Source organism: Molothrus aeneus, chromosome 3, assembly GCF_037042795.1.
Source record: "Molothrus aeneus isolate 106 chromosome 3, BPBGC_Maene_1.0, whole genome shotgun sequence".
NCBI lineage: Eukaryota > Metazoa > Chordata > Aves > Passeriformes > Icteridae > Molothrus > Molothrus aeneus.
Genome location: NC_089648.1, coordinates 6031020 through 6048274, shown reverse-complemented (window position 1 = coordinate 6048274; position 17255 = coordinate 6031020). Strand labels below are relative to the sequence as shown.

General features: G+C 50.8%; 1 protein-coding gene across 1 annotated transcript; it reads right to left on the bottom strand.

Annotated features, from left to right (window-relative positions):
• Positions 1-316: 316 nt before the first annotated feature.
• On the bottom strand, positions 317-15833 carry TTL (tubulin tyrosine ligase). The gene is made up of 7 exons (XM_066546137.1): positions 15633-15833; positions 11983-12061; positions 10080-10312; positions 6972-7107; positions 6610-6879; positions 5590-5733; positions 317-3380 (listed from the first exon to the last, which is right to left on the bottom strand). The coding sequence occupies exons 1-7, from the start codon at positions 15787-15789 to the stop codon at positions 3263-3265; spliced, it is 1137 nt and encodes a 378-aa protein (XP_066402234.1). The 5' UTR covers positions 15790-15833; the 3' UTR covers positions 317-3262.
• Positions 15834-17255: the final 1422 nt, after the last annotated feature.

Sequence of the window (17255 nt, the reverse complement as noted above, 5' to 3'; positions counted from 1 at the left end):
CGCCCGCCCCGCAGCTCCGTCCCGCCGGGCTGCGCTCCTCCCGACACGCATTCCCAGCTCCCGGTCCCCCTGTACATCCGTGTCACCCGTGTCCCTCTCTCGGCCCAGCCACATGCACTCCCCGAACAGGAGCCGGGACATCCACCCATGCCCGTCACTCTGCGCCGCCACTTCCGCACGCCGGGAATCCCGAACAGCCCCGCTGCTCCCCAGCTCCCAGCGCTGCCGGGACAGCCCAGGGCGTGAGGGCAGTTCCCGGGCTCCTGGGGACTTGGCAGCCCAGGGACCCGCTGCGCCAAGGAAACATCGCAGGCCGTGGGGTTTGCATGTTTTAATGATGGTTTAGAGAGATGTGGATAGATGTGAGCTCACCGCAGAGGCGGGAGCTCAGGCATTCCCAGCCCCACATGCACAGGCTGGCGTGAGAGCAGCCGGGCACACGATCCCGAGGCTGATCCTCGGCAGCGCCCCGTGTACCCCACGTCCTCTCAACACCAAGGTTTCCCAAGGGCTGCCACAACAGACACGGTCATGGAGCACGATTATGAACGGCACAGCGTTGCCCTCCCGGGAGAGAGCTCCGTGTGGAGAACAAGAAATGCTGGGAGCAGGGACATGCAAGCAGTCCTGAAGGGCACTGGTCACAGTCACCTGGATGAAATCGGCGTTTGAGCCTTTCTTAGACTTCTCCGGCGTTCTCCGCGGACTGTGGGCGGCCACCAGATTCCAGCAGAAGCACAACATGACTAACTCGTATGGAAGAAGCCACATGGGAGTTACCTGAAACCCAGAGTCCAGTGGGACCAGACCCTGCTGGACAACGCAGCTGGAACACCTGGGCCAGAAATTCTTCATGAATGACATGAAGGGATACAACTAAGACTAGAGACATTCTGTGGTATGGTAGGTGTCTTCTGGAAACCCAGCAGTATCCTGGGTGAAAGCTCAGGAAAGAGAGTAAGACCTTTTCTACTGACCTTTTAGCTGAAATAAACTAGAAAACATTTATTGTTGTATATTCCTAAAAAAAGAAACAAACAGAAGTCTCACAGGGGATTGTGAGCATCACTTGCAAGGTGCACCCAAGGCTGCAATGCCCAGGCCTCAGCCACACACACATCCTCTACTCCACCTCATAGCTAGCTAGTATTTTGGGCAAAACTTTAGGCACTGTGCTCTCTGTCCTTCATCATTTACCTTCTGTGCTTTACTTTGGGGGACACTTTGAGAGAAGGTGGAAAATATACATTTTACTCCAGAGGATGTTGCTTATTCCTGAAAAATTCAGCAGAGGATTCAAGTGTCCCTGAAACACTACCTCCCCCAAGCCCAGCTGGAAAGGCAGGGTATGAATAGCTGCATCATCTGTAGTTGTGGCTCTGCCACCAAGCATTATCTAAACTCCCCTTCTGAGGAGAAGGATGGGTCTAGCCCCCAGAATTTGAGCATTTCTTGGTTCATTGTGATGGGGAAAATTTTCTGTTCTCGTCTGCCCTAGTGTTTATGAGAGCTCAGACACACCCTGGATGAGAGCAATTGCTGTGAGATCTTCCCACTGCTGGACAAAAAACATGCAGTTTTAAAGCTCAGCTAAGCTAACATGAAAATGTCAACGGAGATGTGGTGAACTTTGCAATTTGAGTAACAACCCTTAACAGCCCACATTTTACCTTGGTGAGTTACCACCACACTTCACCTGGACTGCAGCCGAAATTCTGACACCTCTGTGCTATCATAAGGTTAGAAAACTCAACCAATCCTTCCCCCAACATCCTTCTCCCTCCTTATCACTCATCCCCTTCCCATCAGAATTGCCTGCTGCATGAAGAACTCTGAAATCTCCATCACAAGCAGAGGTGAGTACACCAAAATGCTAGGATCTTCTGAGGAGGGCAGAAATTCCATTGCTGCTTCACTTCCCATTACACACAGGCAGCTTGTAATCTCCACAACATCTTCCTGTTTCTTTGTTTGTTATGGGGAACAGGAACTGGTTTCTGTCCATGACCATCTCTCCCTGCCAGAAGGATGTGCTGGGCTCACACTCCAAATTCAGATACACTTCACGAGGTGGGACACATGACAGGGGTTTAGGTCATACTTGAAGCAGATGTTAGCTCTGAAATACAGAGACCTCAAGGAATCTAACCTCTCCTTCCCCCCAAAGCACCTGATTTTCCAGATGTGTGGCAAACAGGAACGTCTCTCCTGGTCTACAAAACTGCACCCACCTTGCCCCTAGCTAAGATCAAGTTGTGGACTGTGTTCAGGGCAGAAGATAACAGTATTTGTCAAACAGATGAGAATAAAACTGGCTGGAACAAATGGGATTTGGGTAGAAAGATTTTAGGTCCAAGCCTCAAGTAAATAATGAAGGGGAAATCTGAGAGAAGAGCCTAAATTCGTTGCAGTGCCTCAGAAGAAACTGGGATCAGGTTTCTGCTACTTCAAACACTCAGCACAAAAGTGATGCTCAAAATCCTACAGCCTGCTGCTGAGCTCCGAGGGGGGGTCTCTCTACCTCTTTTAAGCAGAATCCAACTGCCTCAGACTGGGACAATCACTGATCCAAATCTCAATAGGAAAAGGGATAGCTATAAATAAAGAAAATCGCCTTCCTTGCTTGGGTTAATTCACCACCTGCAATTCAGCACCCTTTACCAGCCATTGCCTGGGTGTTCAGCCAACCAGCTTGGAAAATGACCTAAGGAAACTGATTTCTTGGTTTTCCTGGTTTTAGGCACCAGGAGAGCTTGCTCCTTTCTATGTAACAGAGCAGGAACAAAGGAAAGGAGTCACCTATTTGGAGCTGAGCTAAGGCACTAATGATGCAGTAGGTGAGGAAAGGATAAACACAGCGGGAGGAGGACAACTCCATCGTTCTCTCCACTCAATTCCCTTAAAAAACCCAATGTTATCTCTATAGAAAAGGAGGAGCTAATACAGCATTACAGTATCCCTGCTGGGGTTTCATTTTAAGGTTGTTCTGTTGTACTCCCAGAGAGATTTGTTTCAGGTATCAAAGTCACAGGAGCCGTTTCTAAAGTGGATTTTGGTGAATGCAGGCAGAGTTATCTGAGCAGCTCTGGCTCATCACAGCTCTGTGAGGATGCCTGTTTTGTTGCTTTTCCCTGTGGTCTCCCAGAAAATATGAAGCCTGTCTCTATCACTTTTTGGCATGTTACTGAGATAAGCCACCAGAGTGTGCTGACCCGAGGGGTGCAGTCTCTCCCTGTTCTCAGAGGTGGCAGCTGTGTCATCATCACAGCTTGATGAAGATCGAGGATGACTGGCTCATCTTCTGCCCAGTGTCACTGAGGGGGAAAACGCTGGAGATGGCTACATCCACAATTCCTTGGCAGAGCTCTGCATACAGCTTCCTAAGAGATGAGAGAGAGAGAGAGAATCAGATACCCAGGCAGGGCAAACCAGCAGACACCTGGCCAATTTTTATGTTTTTATGTAGAAATGCGTTTTCCCAGCAAAATCTACAAGATCCTACTCCCATCACAAGGAGTTTTAGGGTGGCAAATAGGGGGAGAGCAGTATCTCTTCCACCTCCTCCCTGTTTACACCAACAAATATCTTCTTTCTCCAGGGTGATAATTCCCAGTATTGCTCCCTTTCACAAAGAACCACAAAACCCATTATCTATGTTTACAGTCAGAGGCTCTGGACCCTCAGGCCCCAGACTTGAGTCTCCACAAGATGCAAAGGGGCAGAAAACATCTCAGGGCTCCCTGTACCAGCCTTCCAACTCAGGGAGCTGGGGTTTACTGCACGCTGTTCACACTGGAGTGTGCCCCAGAGGGGCTGCTCTGATGCATTCCTGGTTTGATGAAATGCTGTGCTGGGGTGCAGCTCAGGGGCTCCACAGGACCCTCAGACACGTGGGATGTGTTTCACCATGGCACAGCCCAACCACAGCAGGATTGGGGAGAAGAGAGACAAGGTGTTTGAGTTAACAACAGCTTCATTTTCTGCTGGAGGAAATGCATGTGTAACCTCCCTGAATGTGCTGGCATCTGGCACATATTTAGTACCAAACCTGTTTTTCCCAGGATTAACAATGTCTTTTACTCCATGTCACTGGGGCTATGTGACAGTGAGATTTTTTTTCAGCTCCTGGGAATGCCATTTTTTTTTCCTCTTTAAATGGGAGCTGTGTGATACAAGTGCTACAAATAAAAATAACCCTGAAGAGGAGAAGTCACAAATAGCCAAAACCTACCTCAACTGCTTTCAATCTTCCCAGTGCCCAACAAAGCCCTTGCTCTTCCAAGAGGCACAAACCAAACAGGGCACTGCTGCAATCCAAATCCACCCAGCAACAGCCAAATTCTACCCTTACAGCAAGACAAGGAGGTGCAAGGCAAGAATTGCACCATGATGCACATGGGCAGTCCTGGACACAGAAAGCTCCCCAAGCTCTAGCCCTGAAAAAGCTCCTCAACAGGCTGTCTGGTAGGTTTGACCTGCATTTTTTGTCTACTGTTAGTGATGATCTAACCTAATTTAATCAACATCTAATCTCATAAAATTCTAATGCAGCGATGTACAGGCTGTTCTGTTTTGCTGTTTTTTTTTTTTAATATGATACAGATGCTCACTTAGCAAAAATTTCTGGTCTCCTGCAGCTGTCTCAGTCATGTAATACAGCACCTCCTGCTGTGCTTACACAGAGATGTTCATGGCCAGGGCTGTTTGCCTGTTCCAGCCTCCCTGTGGCTGCTGGAAGAAGCTACAACCTGATCTCTGTGATACCAAAAGGGTTAATTCAATTTTTACTGTGCCTGTGAACTCTTAGCAGAGAAACAAGGCATGCAAAATCTGCTTTCCCAGCAAGGATGGCTGGAAGGTAAGAAGACATCTGGCTCAGGAATGCAGGCACAGCCAAAACAAGGACATAATCTGGGAACCTGGGGAGGGTTTTTGGTAATGGGCAAATTGTAACATGCATGTAGTGGCGGAATATAAGCAAGACACTTGTAAAATCACATGGACACATAAAGTCAGGAGTTATCCCCCTTGTGATTTGAATAAATGATGCTCTTCTTAACACTAAATTGGTGCTGAGTCTTTATTCCTTAGGTTTTCAGAGATTTGGAGACATCTGCAGCATCCACACTGTGCTCTGTGGTCCTGCTGCCTGCAAATTTAGTCACTCACTTCCAGCTGCTGCCCTTAATGCTCCTCATTTAACATGTGCTCATATAAAGAGCAGTCGCCAGTGGTGCCACAACAGAGACTGAGAAACAATCTGACTCCCAAAACATTAAATCTGCAAACATAACTTCAACCCAAGAGTAATAAAAATGACCCAAGTGATATCCAAACCCATTTGTTCAAAAACCCAGGTTAGTGCCCCATCCCACATGGGAAAGAAGCTGGGGGGTACCAAACACAGAGACAAGAGTAATGAACCCAAACTGACTGGCACTTGGAGCAGTGTCCAGTGTTAGCCTGGAAAACTCCCTCCCCATTCATTTTCTTTCACCTTTTTCACTTGGAGCTGGGACACAGCCATGTTTTGGGTGAGGCATGCGAATAGTGGCATCACAAGGGTGTTCCAGAAACTGATGTACTCACTGGGCACATGCTGGGGCCCCATTGACTTCTATTAGCCAGACCTTCAGCTCCTCATCCACCATGAAGTCAAAGCCAAAGAGCTGGAAGCTCTGGTAGTGAAGATGCTTTGTGCTGATTGCAGGCTCTATACACATAAGGCAGCTTCTGTGAAGGGAGAAAGAGGAACTCAGGGTTAAGGCTGCTGTGGACATGTTAAGTAGGAGGGGTTGCCCTGGAACTCTCCCAAATTACAAGTTATGTCCAACACATGCCATGGTAACCAGGTCCATGCAAGTGAGATCCCGTGAAAATCCATGTGGGGACACCCCTGAGTTAACTCACAAAGAGCTGGAGAGCATCCTCCCTCACCACTGGGTCAGGCAAGCTGAAAAACATGATGTGCAATGCCACAAAGGGCTGCAGCAGGTCCCCAGGGAACTGCCACTGGATGCTCATTTGCCTTCAAGTCCCTCAAAGATTATGCCACATCTTTTTTAGTGCAATCAACAGCAATGGGGTACTGGCAAAGCAAATCCCTCCATGAAGGACTGCTTTGCCAAGACCTGGATTCTCTGCAGCACCAAGATCTCTCTCCAGGCAGAGAGTGCCCAGGCAGGAACTGGCTCTTGTGGACTGAGTAAGATGACCTAGGCAACAGCCATGTGCTGTGCTGGCTGATGGTGGGGGAAGCATCCAGAGTCTGCACACTTGAGTTCACCTTCACCTCCCCTCTATCACCTTTATGCCTTTCTTAATCTCAGCTTCTCCCAGCCCTGTCTTTTGAGCTGCTCTCTTCCCTTTTCACTCTATCCTTCTCCAGCCACAACTGGCAAATCACAGAGATGTGGACACACACCACTGAGGCAACAGCACTTATGGAGGTGCCTTCTCACTGAGCAGTGACATGGGGGTATTTATGGCTTTATCCTAAATTTCTGCAATTGAAACCCTTTCCTTCTTGCACTGCTTCCCCAGCTGTGTCCATACACACTCCCTGTCCCTGAAGGGTTTTGCTCTCCTCAGCAGCAGGCAGCTGGCTACCTTATTATGTGTTTGATTTGCAGTAAGATGCTATTCTCAAGCGTTGTGTTCAGGGCATCCATCAGATACTGGTTGAACTCCTCGAAGAACATTTCATTCCCTTCCTCATAGCGCCCGTAGTTTTTGGAATATTCCTTCTGAATGCAGTGATTGGTCAAGTGGCAGGTTTTGTCCTGGAAGTTAGCACTGTTATATGGTTCTGAAGAGGTCCGCAGGACACCCTCTCTGTAGAGGTAGATATTATATTGATGATCCACAAGAACCCAGCTCCTGGGGGACAAGAGAACAAATTCTAATCTCAGTGGCTCCCAAAGAAACAGCATGAACAAGAAAACTGGCGTTACAAAGGCAGGAAAGGTTACCTGATGTCAAACTTGCGATGCCCTGGCTCTAAAAGTAGAGGATTCTCCAGGTACTTCTGAATCACGTGCACTTGTCCCTGCTCATCGATGAAGTCCAGGAGCTCTGAAGCCTCTGAAGAAATCAGGATTCCTTCCCCTGGCACAGAAAGTTGAAGACAAAATTAGGTAGAGGATCCTTCTACCTTTGTTGGAGCTTTTTCAGGCCTCAAGTGGCTCATTAGCCCAAAAAGCAACATGCAAGAACCCGTGGCCCCAGGGTCAGCCGGTGCCCAAGCAATGGCACAGTCACTCCATGGGAATGAACCTGTAGAGGGACCTCTTGCTTGCCATCCCCACAAACCAGGCCTGCTGCAAATGGGAATCAAGGGGATCTGACAGGGCACAGCCTGCCCAGGGCATGTCTGCAGGGGGGTGGCTGCTGAGGTGTGAGGAGATGCACAGCAGACAGGGACCTGGGCAAGCAGTGAGGCAGCTGCTTGGCTTGGGGGCAGTCTGGTTCCTTTTATGTCTTTTTTTTTCTTCCTATCTAGGCTTGGCGGGGGTAGGAGGATGTGGTGGTGCTTGCATTTGGTACTTGACAAATTTGGTTTTGTTTTCCCCTGGTTTTCAGCAGTTTAGAGAGAACAGGGAGTTTGGCACATTTTCGATTTTTGCCCTTCTTTTTTATTTGGGGAGGAAGATTTGTGGGTTTTTTATCCCAGACTCAAGACTTTCTTTCCCTGTCTGGCATCTCTGGCTGCCAGAGGCAGTCACACATGCACACTTGTGCAGTGTTGCCCTGCTCACTGCATTCATTTAAGTTATTATTAAAATCACTGCTGAATAAGGAAAAGTACTATTTTAAATTGCTCATCCATGTACTCAGTGTTCCTGCTGTGGAAGCTCTTCATTAAAAAAATGAACTGTGCCATTTAAACACTCCCACATTTTGGCTGAAGCTGTCACTGTTCATCTCTTGCAAGAGTCCAAAGAGCAAACTTCTGTTGCAGAGCACTGAAGAGAGCCTATTTTCCTTCTGGGATTTCATAAAGGAATGGCATGGTGCCAGGAGGGATAAGCCAGCTCAGGTGAAGTTATCAAACCCTTCTCTGGCACTATGCACATTTTTGAGGTATTAAGTTTTCTGGAATAAACCTGATTACTTAGTCTTAATTTTGTGCTGAGTGTTTTTGTGGAAATACTGTGCAAAAAACCCCCCACTCTTCAAGGGGGCATCGAAGGGGTAATAGAGGTTTGAAGCACAGACAGGGTTTGACAGGATCATCCCACAAAACATGCTCCTAGCTGTGATTTCTGAAGGTTGCTGTCAGCACAGCCCTGCAGGTACTCCCACTGCTGCATCCTCTGCTCAGCTTTCCAGCCCTACTGTCCTCTCATTCATCCCAGCACCCTCCACTGAAAGGAAGCCTGAAATTAAAGTTTTCAGAGGGCAAGATTTTTTTAGTTTCCTGATCACAGCAGAGCAAGGCAGAACCTTGCACTGGCACAACTTCAGGCTGTGCACTGGGGAAAGGAGGGAAACAACATCCCTAAGCCAGCAAAGCTGCTGCAGTGGGGAGATCAGCAGGCACCTGCTCCACACTGGACAGATGGCAAACCAAGGGGAGGGTCAGCTTGACTGTGCACCCAGGCAGCAACCCAGTGAGGCAGCAAAGCAGCTTATGTGGGGCAGCTGTCAAAGAAAACACCAAAACCTCCAGCCACAGCTGCAAACCCTTCAAACGTTTGACTCAGGGCATCCTAACCTTGAATTTTCCTGTTACTGATGGATGACTAAGCTGCTGTTAGACCTGTCCCAAGACAAGGGCTGTGCCTGAGCTGTATCTTTCTTGGTAATTAGCATGAACAAGCTTTCTTCTTCATCAGAAGTAATCCCCAGACGTATAAAACTTCCCTCTAGAAGATTACCATGAGACTCTGCTTTCCACTTCAATTTGCAGCAGCACAGTGATGAATACAAAAGGCTACTCTGCTTTAGTGCAGAAAAGATGGGATCACATGTGCATGAAGTATCTGAAGAGTCTGAACCTGCTCAGCCTGCAGCAGACCACAGCAACTGCCTTTCCAAATGCCCAGATGGATTTTTTTGCCAGTTTACCTCACAGAAACGCATTCTAGCACTGGCATAACAAAAGGACTCATCTCCCCTTCATTCCTGATGAAAACAAGGATACTCTTCCAATTCTTCTTGGTGACACAGCCAAGAGAGCAGAACAGAGAGGGAAGCTGGTGTAAAGGACAGTTTTATGGTGCAGCCTCCCTGCAGCCAGCTCTGGCTTTCACATTCTCTTTTCTGCAAGGCTGCATGCAAAGTGACTCTGCAAACAGGAATAATGGGCTTGTTCTCTCTGAAAAGACCAGGTCCTTCCTCAGGCTGGGCTCTGCTGCACACATGGCAAGGTAAGTTTTTAAACACAGCCATTCTAACAATGTGCCCATGATAACACCATAGTGGACAGAGAGCACACAGTTACCAAAGCACTGCATTTAGAGCTGTGTCCAGCCACCTCACAGCTCCTTATTTCTGCAGAGTGAGTGATGGAATGACCCTGGAACAAGGAAGGACACATTATCACTCGGGTATCTGTTTGTCCTATTCAGATTAAATGGACAGACAGACACTGCATTGATTGTCTTTGCTCTGGTATCTTCCCCTGAGGCTTGGATGCAATTGTGACGTACTGAGCTCGTGGCTGCTCAGTGTGACCACGGGCAGGCCACTGGCACCAGGAACGGGAGTCTGGCTGAAAGACAAGCAGGATTTCCACCCAGGAGAAGGCAAGTTAAGCTACAGCACGGAGAGTTGGGCTCCTTGCCCTTGAAAGCTACTGTGACTGCCTCCCTGTATCCTCTTCTGCTCCCTCTAACCTGCTCTCCACATTCCCCTCACTTGCTGGTGCCTGCTGCCTCCTCCCCACAGCACATTCCCACATTTTGAGGTGCACGTGCATGTCCTAGGCAGCACATGCACACCACACTGCTTGTCTGGCATGGTCAGTGGAGCCCTTCACAGACACATCAGCTCGGCTCAGCCAAACCCTGTGACCCTACAGATCATGCAAAGAGTGAGGAATGATGAGAAGCAGCTCCTGGTGCTGGAGAATGAACCTTTGGCACCAGCAGAGGACTTGGCTATCCACACGTTGCCCTCTTTGCCTTCCCGCCGCCTGTTGTAGGCTGCCAGGAACACTTCCCGCTCATCTGTCCTTGAGTTGTTTATGAGATGGCGAATCCCATTCTGGGCTGGAGCCACCGGGGTCTTCAGGTTTGTTGGGTAAATCACATATGACTCAGGGAACCACGTGCAGGACTCTGACAGCTCAGGGCTTGTCTTGATGAGCCTGGGTGAAGAGAGACAGGCTGTTAATCTCCAGAGCGTCCCCACCTGCATGGGGCCTTTTTCATAAAGAAAAATCATCATTAACTGGGCTCTTTTGCTTGATGATGAATGGCAGCTTATGGATAGTCAGTGCTAAATTATCCTGTTTTCCTTAAAGCCTTCAAATTAGGTTTTCCTAAAGATATCATGGCAACCCCAGCCCTCAGCAAAGCACTACTCTTTGAAGCAGAACCTGCATGCTTTCATTAAACATTTTACTGACATGAAACTAACATGAAACTAACAGCTGAGAAGTTTCCCCATAACTAAAGCTGGTGCTGCATTCCCTGCATCATCTCTGCACAAAGGAACTGAGGAGGTATTTTTGCTGACATGGCTCAGAGCAGGAAGGATCACAGCTGGAAAAAGGAAAGCCAGAGCAGTAATGTGCTGGTGCTTAGCTCTTGATCCCATTCCCACTGAGATAGGACCAGGTGTCCCAGCTGTGTATGAAGACCTCTGGGAAGCCACAGAAAGCAAGGGCACAGCTACATGTTCCACATCCCAAGGTGTCTGGAATCCCTCAGGCACATCTCTCCTACCAGTAGTGTCTGGAGACAGCAGCAAATTCCTGTTAGCAGAGCTCAGGCCTGTTTTCTTTCAAAGTCAAGGGAGCTGCCTGCCTCTCCAAATGCCTGTGCTTTGCTTAAAGCCAAAAGTAGAGCTCATGAGGTGCTGCCTCTCTGTGCATTTGTGCCTCTCTGCTGAGATGGCAGTGAGTCAGTGGCACTTTGGGAGCCCTGAGGAATGTCATTTGTTGTCCTATGGGTTCCTAAGTAGCTTGATGCATGCTTGACCCTACAGTTAAAAAGGTCAGCCAAGCTGTAGGATATAAAAACAGGTGTGCAAGTGCTTTCAGCACTCCAGGTAACAGGCTAAAGAGGAATTCATCTGAGGAGTGCTCTAAGTGCTTGTTTAAAAATACTCTGCCACTTTCTGACAAACACCATCATCACTGCCAGGAAAGTAACTGGGAAGAGGCTCTTTGCACAGGAAGGAGAGGCCTTGGATCCTGCACACCCACTCTGCAGAACTGCATTAGTGAGAGCAGCACAGACTGTAATGGGCAATCAAACTGCTGAAGGAGACCAAGAGCTCTGACATAAAGATACAGAGTTTGCACAGGGACAGGGTTATTTACCATGGAAGTTCATCCACATTTCCCCAGGAGACCCTGGTATGGCAGGTCATGCAGAAATAACTCCCAGAGCTCTTCCTGGAGATGTCTCCAAGCATTTGTTTGACCAACAAATCTGATTAGCTAAAGGCACATTAGTGTCTCTTCTCTGTATGAAACAGAGAATAAAAGGAGAAGGTTTTAATTAAATGTCTACAAGGAAAAAGAGCAGATTCGTTTGGGTTTCTTTTTCCCTTTTGATTTGGCTCTAATCTGATTCAATACACTCTATGGTTTCAAGTAGATACAACTCAGTGGAAATGGCATTTCCCCTGAGGTTACAGAGAGGCCTTTGTGCACACAAACAGCTCCAGAGACCAGCCCAGGAGTCTGAAGACAGCACATGCACAGGGCAGCTGTTGTGTGAAATACCCTCCAAACAGGTTCAACACTCAAACAAGGGTTAGAAGAGAAGCTCCTGCCAAGCCCATCTAACATTTCAGTGAATTTCTTACTTCACCAGAGATGCTTTGCGGCACAGCTTGTCTGCTCCCCTGTAGTAATTCACCAGCTGCACAAGTCCAGGTTCATGGCCTAAGAAGGGGAAACAGAGGTCAGACAAACTCCTCAATGAACAAAGGCAAAGCAGCTGCTTGGTGCAAAGGACCTGTGCAGTAGGGGAAAAAATGGAGGCTGTTTCCTTGCCCTGCATTACAGAAACAGGTTGTAAACTGGTACTGGTCCCTGTGTTTTTTTTTATTTAGTTACAAAAAAACCATTCAGTTACCCACTTGTGTTTAATCTGACACATCCATCTTGCAAAGGAAAAGAATTTTTTCCTAATTCACACTGGGAACTGGCAGGTGCTCTCCATCTGCTGGTGTAAGCTTGTAAGAACCAAGATTTCAGTTACTCTTTAGTACAGGTGGAGGATGCAGGGAAGCACACTCTGACACAAAGATCACAGCTCAGCAAAGGGCCTTTTTTCTTTGTCATGTACAGCACGACTCCCTCTTGGGCCTGATACCACAAACACTGGGAAACACTGAAAGACTTGGAGTCTTGCTTCTTTCTAGCAGTTTGCAACAAGACCTGTTGGATACCTGAGGTGAGAAGGAACCTCTGTGAGTCTCTGCTCCAACCTCTTGTCCAAAGTCTGAGTACCTCTAAAGACAGATACTGACTTTAAGTCCTTGTCCCAGGGCTTGGCTGCCAACCTGTGTCCCCTTGACTATACTGGTGGCCCTTCCTATAGTAACTCCAGATGTTTAAGCCTTTCTTGCACTGGAAAGTCCCAAACTGGCGCCAGTATCCAGCTGTGGCCCCAGCACTGACAGAGGGGTAAGCAGAGGGGCATCTCCTTACCAACACTGGGCTCCACACCACAGCCTGCCTGCCTTCACCTTTTCACAGGACAGAAACACTCGTGCTCAGCTGGAAGCTCTCTGAGAGGGACCAGAATCCTGAAAAAGGATTTAGGGTTTTACTTATCCTCCTTGGTGCTTGCCTGGGAAAAAAGGCCTGGAGCAAACATTACCTTAAACACCAGGCAGCTGCAAGATCACAGAAAGTGAATATCTATTTTCAGCCTGAAAGTCACTTCCCTGACCTGGGTCACTTTTATTCACAAATCTTTAAATACAAGATAGCTGAAAACCATCCTGCAGAAAAGCTTTGTAGCTTCAGGCACTTCAAAGTGCATCCAGCACAGGCAGTTTTTTCGTTTTTTTTTTTTTACTGAAAAGAAAATAATAAAACCCCCTCAAATTTTCTTCTGTTTCCAGTTTATCCTGGGGAGATGCATCTTCACTGGGCTCCTGAGCATTGCCATGGAGCAGTGAGCTGCAACATAGACTTGGGTGGCCAGCAAAGAGGGCCCACAAGGCAGGAAGGGAAACTTCTGGAGCACGTTGTGAGGTCTGCAGCATGCATTTAGTGGGATTAAAAAGCTGCCAAGGCACTGACCAAAGTGGCAATCCTCTCCTGGCCAGCAGAGCACAGAGCCCAGCAGCCCCTGCTACATGAGGACTCTGCAGCCTTTCCATCCCCTCAGCACAAACTGCTTTTCTCCTAGATGAGGACACAGCTTAATGGTACAATCCCCCAGGAATTAGGTTATCAGTGAGAGCTACAGAGGTCCCTGCAGCTGGGCAGAAGCAGTGGTGCATGCTGAGTCCTCACTTCTCTCCATGATCCAGCTTAGGCCCTGAGTAATGCAAATCCCTACAGTTCCCTGAATTAATGTCTGCTTCCTCTACCCTTAGGAAAACCCAGCCAGCTTTGATGCAACAGTTGCTCAGGAAGACGAATCAAAGAAGACAGAGCTTTTTGGAAAATGCACCAAAATAACCATGTTATTTTTGGTCTGACTCTACTGATTTCAGGCAACCAGTTTCCTGCTACAGGAGGATGGTTTAAAGATGCCAGTGCCAAAGCATGGCCCCTCTCCATGGGTTATACACATGGCTTGGCTGTGAGAAATGGTTTGAGTTTTTGTGCATCCCATGGCAACACATGCTGAAGGGCTCAGGGAAGCTCTTCCATCACTCCAGGACACTTTTAGAGGATGGAAGGGGTTAGTTAGAGATGGCCACAAGCCCACCACAGCTGGATGTGCCCACTCTCAAGGAACTGCACTTGTTCTGCAACGAGGCCTGACGCTCACAGGTCTTCCATGCTGAGCAAGTTAAAGCACAGGTCTGCCTGCTGTAAGCACATGTGAGCATCCTCACTGCCTGAGCCTCTCCCGGTGTCTCCCTGCTCACTGCAGACACTGGGAGTGACCAGATGGCACTGCCATGTGATGGGGACTTTCCACTCACAAATGTGGAGGAGATAAGGGAGAGGTGCTGGAACTGGTGACTTGCAAATTGTTAAGAGCAGCCAGAGATGGGTCTCTGCTGCAAGAAAGGGGCTGCAAAGCCATCTTGCACCAGAGCTGCTGGAGTGAGGGGGCTCTGCCTCTTCTGATGTTTCTGCAGCCAGAAGCAGTGCTGCAAAATCACCCCAGGAAGAAAGAAACCAGGGCCAAGATGACAGTGCAGCCCCGCTCCCTGCCACGCCCTGCAACACTGCCAGTGCCTGGCTCGGCTCTCCTGCTCGTGGGCACTCTCCCTCCCTGCTCCTGGGCTCTGCACCATCCAGCAGGGCAGAGGGCCAGGGTGCCTGTGCCAAGGGGCAGAAAAGAGCCTGGCAGGCAGGGCACAAACCTACACAGGGCAGCTCTCAGAGCCCTGCGCGGTGGCAGGGTGACAGCGGGGGTCAGGCAGCAGGGGAAGAGGTGGTGGGGCAGGGCTTGTAGGGGGCCCTACACACACAGAGCCTCTGGAATTACCCACACCCTGCTCCAGACAGGGATAGTGCTGTCAGCCTCACCGAGCCCTGCAGAGGCGCATCCCCACCAGCCTCGGCTCTGGAGCGAAGGTTTGAACGTGCCTGGCTTAGACGTGTTTCTGCTGCCTGAGACAGGAGGCAGAACAGGTCTAAGCCCCACACCACGGAAGCTCAGCACCGCAGTGCCCCTGCCCAGCAGCAGGCAGGGGATGACACCGGAGCCACCGCGACCCCACAAAGTCACCGCCGCTTGTCTGAATCCCCCGCAGCGCTGCGAACGGCCCCAAGGGCACTGCTGCAGGGCAAGGAAGGCGCTCCTGGGCTGCACCAGAGGGGGGCCGGGATCCCGAGCTCTGCCGCATCTCATGGGGGGGTCTCCGGGTGACCCTCGTGTCACCCTTTCCCCCGCCCTTCCCACTGCTTCACTACATCACAGGCCTCAAGCCGGGCGGGTGTTTGGGGGGACCCCGGTGAAATCACTCTCCGGGAGCTTGGGAGGAGGATCCTTCGAGCCCTGGCTGGCGGCAGCAGGGCCCGCAGAGAGCCGGCTGCGCGGAGACCCCGCGGGGCCTGAGCTTTGTTTGGGCGCCGGAGACCGGGGCGGCCGCCGAGCCACGGGGACAGCGACAGGGACGGGGCGGGGAGCGGGGCCGGCGGGCACCGCCTCCCGAACCGCGGGGGCTCCGCGAGGCTGCGGCGACCCGCGGGGACGCTGCCCTGCGGCGGGGGACACCGGGGACGGGCGGGCACAGCCGCAGCCACGGACCGAGGGGGAGCAGGGAGCGCCGGGCGCCGCTGCCGGCGGCGGGGCGGGCGCGGGGAGGAGCCTTACCCAGCCTGCCGAAGGGGAGCCGGTTCCTCTCGCCCAGCATCAGGTTGAAGCGGGGGTTGTCCCTGCGGAGGCGCCGCCACTGCCCGCTGGCCAGCAGCAGCCGGCTCACCTCGGTGTACACGCTGCTGCCCTCGTCCCGCACCACGAAGGTGTACATGGCGGCGGGGCGGGGGGGAAGGGGCTCCCCGCCCTACCCCCGGCGGCTCATGGGGCCCCGCCGCAGCCCAGGCAGGGCCCTGCGCGGCCGCCGCCGCCCGGCCCGGCTCCGCATGGCCGGGGCCGCCGCCCCCGCGCACCGCCCCAGAGCCTGCCCAGGCGGGGACTGACCCGGAACCAGAACCGCCCTCCCGAGCCCGATCCTGAGCCCGAGCCGACTCCTGCTCCTCCCCGCCCCGTTACGCCGTGCAGCCGCCGGGGCGGGGCCGTGCGCCCGCTGGGGGCCGGGCCAGCGTCTCCGCCGTGTGACACCGGCCGGGATCTGTCACTGCCCGGGATCTGTCACCGCCCGGGATCTGTCACCTCCCGGGATCTGTCAGTGCCCAGAATCTGTTACCAGCCCCGTGACACCGGCCGGGATCTGTCACCGGCTGGGATCTGACACCGGCCGGGATCTGTCACTGCCCGGGATCTGACACCGGCCGGGATCTGTCACTGCCCGGGATCTGTCACTGCCCGGGATCTGTCACCTCCCGGGATCTGTCACTGCCCGGGACCTGTCACCGGCCGGGATCTGTCACCTCCCGGGATCTGTCACTGCCCGGGATCTGTCACCAGCCCCGCCGCTCCCCGATGTGACTCCGCCCGGGGTGTCCCCTGTCACACAGGCTTGGTGCCTGCAGGCTCCGCTGCCCTCCGGTGCTCAGGGCCCCTGGGGGATGCTCACCCCCAGCCGTGGGTGTCGGTGCTCAGCTCTGAGCCAGATCTCCTCCTTCCTAACCCATTTGACTCTTCCAATCACTCCTTATGTTCTCCTACAGTACTACCTAATTTGATCCTTCTGGTTATGGAAAGGTCTTATTTTTTGTAACCATCACTTCTGTCTTCCTCACGAACAAACCTGCAGCAGACCAAAGGTATCTCACAAATTCAAAACCTGGAAGTCAGATTTCCTCCCCAGAACAGATCAGGTTTGTCTTAACGAACCTATCAATAATGAAAATTCTGAGGTTTTGAGTTGGTTAATGTCCTGTTTTTCCTACAGATACTGTATGAGTAATGACATCAGCATTGCATACATCAGCTGGCATACTCTATAAATCATGATATATTTCCAAGAAATAAAGAACATTTTGCTGAAGGAAACACAGATAGGTCATGACCTGCACATTGCCTTTTCTTTTTTTTGACAGCACAAGGTAAGGTGTTAAGTGATTCATGGATAGAAATAATTAATTTAAAAAATAGCTGCTGTCATAGCAGCTAAAAAAAGTTCTCCAGGCAGCTTATTTCTACTAGGAGGTGCTCTTGGACCTGGGATTGGATGGGCCTCTGGATCTGTTTTCAGATGCATCCTCAGTGTGTGTTCTCTTCACAGTATTGTGAGTTAAAATACCTCACAGCCCAGGGAATCACAGAGCACCTGGGACTCAGATCCTGAAGCCATTCCCTCTTCCCAGTTTGGGT